Below are 11,046 nucleotides of genomic sequence, written 5' to 3'. Positions count from 1 at the left end.
ATTGAAGTTGATTTCGAAGAGAAGTAGCAAATGGGTTAAATTTTATTTCATAAACAAAGTGTAGAAATTTTTCAACACGAATCTAGTTCTGGTTGTTTAACCTATCTAAGTAAATTTACAAACATTCGATCTACTATTAATTTTTTTTTTATAATCTTTAAGAAGTCTAGCTAAGCATGATGATTTATTAATACCAAATTTTTCCAATTTTTTTTTCCTTTTACAGATCCCAATAAACATGAAAACTCTCATCATCAGGCTGTTTAGAGAGTGTAGTTAGAAGATGATCACGGAACAGTGAACCAAAGTTTTCATCATTAGAATCAGTGTAAATGCATACATTTGTGAGTGAGCTCTGAGTGACAATTAACTCGAAAACCTAGTCGGATTCCTCGTTCCTCGCCATGGTGGAATCGGGCAGCATCAGCCGGACCAGTCCGGCCGGATCGTCTTCGATTGTGGCGGCCGGAGTTCGCAGCGGCATCCTGGAGACACGGGTCCGAGGCGCCTGGTATCGCGTTTCGGTGACCCTCGAAACCGACTACATTTCGGTCAGCTTGGACGAAACCTGCGAACCCGTCGATCACAGCACCACCCTTAATGGGACCTTGGGGTAAGATGATTTCAATTTCTTTGATGTTAATTTGTTTGTTAAAGATAGGCAAATGTGTTGTGAGTTCATCTGAATTCATCTCAATTATGTCGGACCGTAAAAAAGTACATTAAAATCCTAGTAAAAACATCCAATTTTGATCGAAATAATCAACCCAAAAACAATCGAAACATTTTCCTCATGCTTTCCAAATTGGTTACAAGAACTAATCTAATCGTCCTGTTTTTGTTTTGCTTCAAGCCCAACATTCGAACAACAAAATTGAACCGACTTAATCAACCCTCCATATACCAATAGCATTTATCCAGCATCAGTGCATCAATTTGTTGTTGTTGTGGCCTGACACGAGCTGCCGACATGCGACAATTTCACACAACAAGTTCGAATGTCACCGGTGCATTTGACAATCATGTCGATACCAAGTAACTAAATTGAGAAGTGGGGAAGGATGACAGGACAGGTCAGGTCAGTTCATCCCCCCATTCCCAGTGAAATCGACCGATATGGACCGAATATGGTCGGTGGATCTGTTAATAGTCAGTCAGGAAACTAAAACTATGGAAAACGAAAAAAAAATAAATGGGAAAAAATGAAACACAGCGCCCGCACAACTTTAGATTGAATTCCCCTGATCAAGTCAAGCCGAGCTCAAAATAACAGTCATTTTGTGGGAATCGCTTTGGCGGGGAATTGAAATTCAATAGCCTAAATTGGATAAAAAAAAATCGAGCTTAGCTACGCGCCCATGCTGTATGGCTGGAATTTATATTCGTAAAACGATGTGTGGAACTCGGAAAATGGTTCTTGTTTTTTTTTGTGCGTGAATGTGGGAGTGCTATTTTTAAAGCTGATTGAAAATAACATGCCAGAGCTGATTTAAACTAAGCAATTCTGAGGCACTTAATCCATATATTTGTATTTTCTTAATTTTCTTAATCATAAAATTTCAATTTCTAAACTGAGTTCTGCATTTTGAGCCTTAATTCAAAATCCGAATCTGAATTCCAAATAAGAATTGTTATGAATAAAAATCAAAAAGCGAAATTTAAAGCGAACTTTTTAAGCTTTATCATGTTTCAATTTTGCAAACAAATATTTCAAGTCCATATATTAAAAATGGTTTGAATTTTAATATTTTTTCCATGTTTAGAAATGACAAAAATGACAAAAATGACAAAAATGACAAAAATGACAAAAATGACAAAAATGACAAAAATGACAAAAATGACAAAAATGACAAAAATGACAAAAATGACAAAAATGACAAAAATGACAAAAATGACAAAAATGACAAAAATGACAAAAATGACAAAAATGACAAAAATGACAAAAATGACAAAAATGACAAAAATGACAAAAATGACAAAAATGACAAAAATGACAAAAATGACAAAAATGACAAAAATGACAAAAATGACAAAAATGACAAAAATGACAAAAATGACAAAAATGACAAAAATGACAAAAATGACAAAAATGACAAAAATGACAAAAATGACAAAAATGACAAAAATGACAAAAATGACAAAAATGACAAAAATGACAAAAATGACAAAAATGACAAAAATGACAAAAATGACAAAAATGACAAAAATGACAAAAATGACAAAAATGACAAAAATGACAAAAATGACAAAAATGACAAAAATGACAAAAATGACAAAAATGACAAAAATGACAAAAATGACAAAAATGACAAAAATGACAAAAATGACAAAAATGACAAAAATGACAAAAATGACAAAAATGACAAAAATGACAAAAATGACAAAAATGACAAAAATGACAAAAATGACAAAAATGACAAAAATGACAAAAATGACAAAAATGACAAAAATGACAAAAATGACAAAAATGACAAAAATGACAAAAATGACAAAAATGACAAAAATGACAAAAATGACAAAAATGACAAAAATGACAAAAATGACAAAAATGACAAAAATGACAAAAATGACAAAAATGACAAAAATGACAAAAATGACAAAAATGACAAAAATGACAAAAATGACAAAAATGACAAAAATGACAAAAATGACAAAAATGACAAAAATGACAAAAATGACAAAAATGACAAAAATGACAAAAATGACAAAAATGACAAAAATGACAAAAATGACAAAAATGACAAAAATGACAAAAATGACAAAAATGACAAAAATGACAAAAATGACAAAAATGACAAAAATGACAAAAATGACAAAAATGACAAAAATGACAAAAATGACAAAAATGACAAAAATGACAAAAATGACAAAAATGACAAAAATGACAAAAATGACAAAAATGACAAAAATGACAAAAATGACAAAAATGACAAAAATGACAAAAATGACAAAAATGACAAAAATGACAAAAATGACAAAAATGACAAAAATGACAAAAATGACAAAAATGACAAAAATGACAAAAATGACAAAAATGACAAAAATGACAAAAATGACAAAAATGACAAAAATGACAAAAATGACAAAAATGACAAAAATGACAAAAATGACAAAAATGACAAAAATGACAAAAATGACAAAAATGACAAAAATGACAAAAACGACAAAAATGAAAAAAATGAAAAAAAATGACAAAAATGACAAAAATGACAAAAATGACAAAAATGACAAAAATGACAAAAATGACAAAAATGACAAAAATGACAAAAATGACAAAAATGACAAAAATGACAAAAATGACAAAAATGACAAAAATGACAAAAATGACAAAAATGACAAAAATGACAAAAATGACAAAAATGACAAAAATGACAAAAATGACAAAAATGACAAAAATGACAAAAATGACAAAAATGACAAAAATGACAAAAATGACAAAAATGACAAAAATGACAAAAATGACAAAAATGACAAAAATGACAAAAATGACAAAAATGACAAAAATGACAAAAATGACAAAAATGACAAAAATGACAAAAATGACAAAAATGACAAAAATGACAAAAATGACAAAAATGACAAAAATGACAAAAATGACAAAAATGACAAAAATGACAAACATGACAAACATGACAAAAATGACAAAAATGACAAAAATGACAAAAATGACAAAAATGACAAAAATGACAAAAATGACAAAAATGACAAAAATGACAAAAATGACAAAAATGACAAAAATGACAAAAATGACAAAAATGACAAAAATGACAAAAATGACAAAAATGACAAAAATGACAAAAATGACAAAAATGACAAAAATGACAAAAATGACAAAAATGACAAAAATGACAAAAATGACAAAAATGACAAAAATGACAAAAATGACAAAAATGACAAAAATGACAAAAATGACAAAAATGACAAAAATGACAAAAATGACAAAAATGACAAAAATGACAAAAATGACAAAAATGACAAAAATGACAAAAATTACAAAAATTACAAAAATTACAAAAATTACAAAAATTACAAAAATTACAGAAATTACGGAAACAACAAAAATGACAAAAATGACAAAAATTATAAAAATTATAAAAATGACAAAAATGACAAAAATGACAAAAATGACAAAAATGACAAAAATGACAAAAATGACAAAAATGACAAAAATGACAAAAATGACAAAAATGACAAAAATGACAAAAATGACAAAAATGACAAAAATGACAAAAATGACAAAAATGACAAAAATGACAAAAATGACAAAAATGACAAAAATGACAAAAATGACAAAAATGACAAAAATGACAAAAATGACAAAAATGACAAAAATGACAAAAATGACAAAAATGACAAAAATGACAAAAATGACAAAAATGACAAAAATGACAAAAATGACAAAAATGACAAAAAAGACAAAAATGACAAAAATGACAAAAATGACAAAAATGACAAAAATGACAAAAATGACAAAAATGACAAAAATGACAAAAATGACAAAAATGACAAAAATGACAAAAATGACAAAAATGACAAAAATGACAAAAATGACAAAAATGACAAAAATGACAAAAATGACAAAAATGACAAAAATGACAAAAATGACAAAGATGACAAAAATGACAAAAATGACAAAAATGACAAAAATGACAAAAATGACAAAAATGACAAAAATGACAAAAATGACAAAAATGACAAAAATGACAAAAATGACAAAAATGACAAAAATGACAAAAATGACAAAAATGACAAAAATGACAAAAATGACAAAAATGACAAAAATGACAAAAATGACAAAAATGACAAAAATGACAAAAATGACAAAAATGACAAAAATGACAAAAATGACAAAAATGACAAAAATGACAAAAATGACAAAAATGACAAAAATGACAAAAATGACAAAAATGACAAAAATGACAAAAATGACAAAAATGACAAAAATGACAAAAATGACAAAAATGACAAAAATGACAAAAATGACAAAAATGACAAAAATGACAAAAATGACAAAAATGACAAAAATGACAAAAATGACAAAAATGACAAAAATGACAAAAATGACAAAAATGACAAAAATGACAAAAATGACAAAAATGACAAAAATGACAAAAATGACAAAAATGACAAAAATGACAAAAATGACAAAAATGACAAAAATGACAAAAATGACAAAAATGACAAAAATGACAAAAATGACAAAAATGACAAAAATGACAAAAATGACAAAAATGACAAAAATGACAAAAATGACAAAAATGACAAAAATGACAAAAATGACAAAAATGACAAAAATGACAAAAATGACAAAAATGACAAAAATTACAAAAATGACAAAAATGACAAAAATTACAAAAATTACAAAAATTACAGAAATTACGAAAACAACAAAAATGACAAAAATGACAAAAATTATAAAAATTATAAAAATGACAAAAATGACAAAAATGACAAAAATGACAAAAATGACAAAAATGACAAAAATGACAAAAATGACAAAAATGACAAAAATGACAAAAATTACAAAAATTACAAAAACTACAAAAATGACAAAAATGACAAAAATGACAAAAATAATAAAAATTACAAAAATTACAAAAATTACAAAAATTACAAAAATTACAAAAATTACAAAAATTACAAAAATTACAAAAATTACAAAAATTACAAAAATTACAAAAATTACAAAAATTACAAAAATTACAAAAATTACAAAAATTACAAAAATTACAAAAATTACAAAAATTACAAAAATTACAAAAATTACAAAAATTACAAAAATTACAAAAATTACAAAAATTACAAAAATTACAAAAATTACAAAAATGACAAAAATGACAAAAATTACAAAAATTACAAAAATTACAAAAATTACAAAAATTACAAAAATTACAAAAATTACAAAAATTACAAAAATTACAAAAATTACAAAAATTACAAAAATGACAAAAATTACAAAATATACAAAAATTACAAAAATTACAAAAATTACAAAAATTACAAAAATTACAAAAATTACAAAAATTACAAAAATTACAAAAATTACAAAAATTACAAAAATTACAAAAATTACAAAAATTACAAAAAATACAAAAAATACAAAAATTACAAAAATTACAAAAATTACAAAAATTACAAAAATTACAAAAATTACAAAAGTTACAAAAATTACAAAAATTACAAAAATTACAAAAATTACAAAAATAACAAAAATTACAAAAATTACAAAAATGACAAAAATTACAAAAATTACAAAAATGACAAAAATTACAAAAATTACAAAAATTACAAAAATTACAAAAATTACAAAAATTACAAAAATTACAAAAATTACAAAAATGACAAAATTACAAAAATTACAAAAATTACAAAAATTACAAAAATTACAAAAATTACAAAAATTACAAAAATTACAAAAATTACAAAAATTACAAAAATTACAAAAATTACAAAAATTACAAAAATTACAAAAATTACAAAAATTACAAAAATTACAAAAATTACAAAAATTACAAAAATTACAAAAATTACAAAAATTACAAAAATTACAAAAATTACAAAAATTACAAAAATTACAAAAATTACAAAAATTACAAAAATTACAAAAATTACAAAAATTACAAAAATTACAAAAATTACAAAAATTACAAAAATTACAAAAATTACAAAAATTACAAATATTACAAAAATTACAAAAATTACAAAAATTACAAAAATTACAAAAATTACAAAAATTACAAAAATTACAAAAATTAAAAAAATTACAAAAATTACAAAAATTACAAAAATGACAAAAATTACAAAAATTACAAAAATTACAAAAATTACAAAAATTACAAAAATGACAAAAATGACAAAAATGACAAAAATTACAAAAATGACAAAAATTACAAAAATTACAAAATTTACAAAACTTACAAAAATTACAAAAATTACCAAAATTACAAAAATGACAATAATGACGAAAATGACAAAAATGACAAAAATGACAAAAATGACAAAAATGACAAAAATGACAAAAATGACAAAAATGACAAAAATGACAAAAATGACAAAAATGACAAAAATGACAAAAATGACAAAAATGACAAAAATGACAAAAATGACAAAAATGACAAAAATGACAAAAATGACAAAAATGACAAAAATGACAAAAATGACAAAAATGACAAAAATGACAAAAATGACAAAAATGACAAAAATGACAAAAATGACAAAAATGACAAAAATGACAAAAATGACAAAAATGACAAAAATGACAAAAATGACAAAAATGACAAAAATGACAAAAATGACAAAAATGACAAAAATGACAAAAATGGCTAAAATGACAAAATTTTCAAAAATGACAAAAATGACAAAAATGATAAAAATGACAAAAAATGACAAAAATGACAAAAATGACAAAAATGACAAAGATTACAAAAATGACAAAAATGACAAAAATGACAAAAATGACAAAAATGACAAAAATGCCAAAAATGACAAAAATGACACTAACATTGCTTGTCAATTCAATTTCCAGATTTCAAATCTGTTTCAAAATTAGTTGAAATTTACAATTTAGCTGAAAATCACAAACATAAAGTAGGATTTGAGTTTTCAAATTTGCATCATTCAAATTTAATCCGAAAATTTGATGATTATCATCTTTTACTTTTTTTTAATTTGATTTATTTTCATCAAAATAGATTGGGAGATTTTGCTTGTTTGATTTGAGTATACAATAAGTTTTTTTTTCTAATAAATGGAAGGCTCTCCTATAAAAAAGCTTGTTTATCAATTATCGGTTAACTGTCAAAACTTTGGAAGTTTCCACAAGCTAAGGTTTAATTTGATGCCATCGAACAAGGCTATCCGATGGATGTGACCACTCTGGGGCTAAACGGAACGCCATTAAATTTAATTGTGGTCGCCATTCACCCCACACTGTCATTTGATCTCATTCGACGATACTGATTGTAGCGAATGAGTTCCGCCGTACCGAATGGCCATACTGGCCCGTACGAAAAGGTTAGAGATGAAATAATTACCAGCGAAATTGGGTAGGGGGGACCATCGAAAATTAGTCTCTGATCCGCGATTATTTGAAAATCGACATTTTCTCATACTAGGAAATTGTGCGGTAATGTGAAATTGTCCATGCGCTTTATTTCGAGCTTCATCAAAAGTAGATTACTACCTTTAAAATAGGGATTGCACAATTTAAAGTTTCATAAGGCTTTAAAATCTCTTTAAAAATCTAAATTCTAGTAACTTTAATTGTTTATCTGAGGGCAGAACTTTGATCTGAACTTTCCAATATTTCAAAATTAAAGTGCTTAGATAAATCTTTGAGAACACTCATAAAGTTTAAATGGGTGAGTTTGGGAGTAATTGAAAGCGCTCAGCTGTTAATTGATGCTTCGACAAATGTCTAATTTGGCATGCATTATTAGAGGATTATGACAACGAGGCCATTAATCATTCTCATTAGTGAGGCTCTCAATTGGCAGGGTGCAAGTGTTTTAACCAACACGGCAATAAATTCTATTGTTTTCTAGGCAAACAAACTATGATAAGCACAAAGTGCTCCGAGGACAATAATGGTACTAATTTAAACAATTGCCAAACTCAAATAATCCATTCGCCAGTAATAATTGAACACAAACTAGTTGAGTCGAACAAAACCAGTTTCAGTTTCAACACTCACATCGAAAAGTGCAGCCGGCAAGTCTACGACCATAAATTTCCCGAACACCGGATTGTAATTTAAACGATTGTAAAATTGCCGGAAATTCATCTTTTTGGTTTCCATGTGAGGCGGCCCCCTTCTTTCTCTTCTTCCAACCACAACCACAGGATGATTCAGGCAGTTGTTTTTAATGATGTCCTTCCAAAATTCGAGAAACTAGAGAGACTCCGCTAGACCGGAAATGGCTATTAAAATACTTTGAGAAACACCCTAGGCCCAGTCAACGTTTTCAGCCTGGTTTTCTGTACCCATGAATTCTATTGATTGCTGGAACTTTTGCATCCCTCTTGATTCATAAAAACAATGAGACGATATATTTGAGATAGCCAAAGATAAAAAATGTACCATAAATGCGTGACCCAAACGAGGCAATTAAATTTTTTGAACGCATTTAACTTTTGAACAAAATACACACAGACAGCCAGACATCAAATGCTGCTGAGCTATGTACTTCTGCCTCAGACATTTGTTTTATTAGCCTTTAATTGGTTTCGATTATTTTCAATTTTCTGCACCCAACACCAATACGGTCACTTTTTGTGGGACCCATTCCATTAGTTTAACGAAAATTTTAATTGCTCTTTTGATTGAATCAAAGTGTAATTTCGATAAAAAGGCAGTTGGTTTGTTTAATTTTCTAGGAATGAAAATTGATAACTTGAGTTTTTTCAATGAACGTTTCCGATTCGACTTATAAATCTGCCATCAGACGAATATCATATCTGTCGCGAAGAATAATTTTCTATCAATTGCAATTTTTAATGAACCTTTGCCCGATCTATTATTGTTGCAAAAATACCGAAAGGGTCGTATAATCGAGCGATCTTAGAGAGCATATTTCGTTTTGTTATGGGTCCTTCGTTCATTTTAGGGCAGAAATCAATTTTAGAGATAAAAGATCTCCACTGCTGGCGACCGGAGCCAGCGTCTTCACCTGCTGCCAGGTTCTCGTCAACTGTGCGGAATTCAGCGGCTAGACTACACCGTCACGAGCTTCTGGACTTGCCTCTTCTACGATGTTCTTCTGGATTCCATTCTAGCACCTCCCTGCAAATCTTCGCAGCGTGTGCCCAATCCATCTCCACTTACGTTCCCGAACCTCGATTTCTAGCGCCCTTTGGTGACACCGGCGATGCAGTTCCTCATCGAGATCCAGTTGCCAGTCCACCAAGCGCGGATGATATTCCGCAGGCAGCGGTTTACAAATACTTGCAGTTTTCGCGTCGTCACCACATATGTGCACCTAGTTTCGCACCCGTACAGCAATACGAATTTGACGTTTAAGTTAAAGATTCGGATTTTCGTTCGTAGAGATATCTGACGTGAGCCATAGATGGGAGGTCACAGCAAGCCGTGCTCGGGAACGGATGTGATTTTTCTGACGTCGCGATTTTTCCGCTTGGTTTTTATTTTTTTTATTTTTTGGAACTGAAGATTGTGTATTGATTATTTGTGGAGAATTTTGAATCTTTTTCAAAAAGTTGATCTTGGGACGCCCTTCAACCGACCATCAACTTTAATCTACAACGAAGTCGTGTTTGATACGAGGATGGACGGAGTAAATCAGGCTGCTAAGTACAATTTTTTTGTTTATACAAAACATTAATCAGAAGCTACAAGTTCAGACTGTTACCGCGAAGAGGCGAGCTTTTGAAAATCAAAGCCAATTTCAATTTTGAAAAACAAGTGGTGCTGGCGTATGTGTAATTTGCGAAAGCTCTTCAACATTTCGTCGTAAAACATCGGTAAGCTTTTAGGCAGTTTTTTTCAATTGTGAAAAGTATTGCACTTAAAAGAGATTTCTGGTTAACTTTATTTTACTGTCTTGTTCACCATCGATTGTACCTATAGTTAAAAATTCCTCCAAAAAAAGGTAAAAAGTTTTGCTCCAGTCTTCGGAGACATTTAGGAATTGGAGTCTAAGCTCATTCAAAAATCATCAACAAGCCTATTTAATTGAAAATCTTCCACTTGTATCGACAAAAGTAGCTTCGGTCGTTTTAGGATTCAGGGATGTCAAATTACAAGACATCGAAATCCATGATTTTTTGTCTACTTTTATTATCAGTTATTATCGCTCCACTATGAGTATACTTTAATAATCCTGATCAAGGCCGTATCTTTCACTTGCATATCTATTGCTCGCGTTTTGTCATATTTTTGGGTTTTTTTTTTACCCTATTACCCCCAGCTGAATAATGAAAAAAAAACAGTTTTTATTTACACTATCAAAATTTTGGATTGAGATTTTTTTTAAAATGAGATAAAGATTCTTTAGACTTGAGAAAGGGCAGAACAAAAATTGATTAAAT

The 11,046-nt window shown here is 27.9% G+C and overlaps 1 protein-coding gene across 1 annotated transcript in view; it reads left to right on the top strand.

Annotated features, from left to right (window-relative positions):
- Positions 1-230: 230 nt before the first annotated feature.
- LOC129744512 (beta-1-syntrophin) overlaps positions 231-11,046 on the top strand; it is a 216,026-nt gene continuing 205,210 nt past the window's right edge. Inside the window, exon 1 of the mRNA XM_055737076.1 lies at positions 231-613. Within this exon, the coding sequence (XP_055593051.1) occupies positions 405-613 (209 nt within the window). The 5' untranslated portion in view covers positions 231-404. The remainder of the gene's footprint in view (positions 614-11,046) is intronic.

This window comes from Uranotaenia lowii, chromosome 2 (assembly GCF_029784155.1).
Source record: "Uranotaenia lowii strain MFRU-FL chromosome 2, ASM2978415v1, whole genome shotgun sequence".
NCBI lineage: Eukaryota > Metazoa > Arthropoda > Insecta > Diptera > Culicidae > Uranotaenia > Uranotaenia lowii.
Note: the sequence above shows the minus strand (reverse complement) of the source record. Positions and strands in the feature narration are given on the sequence as shown.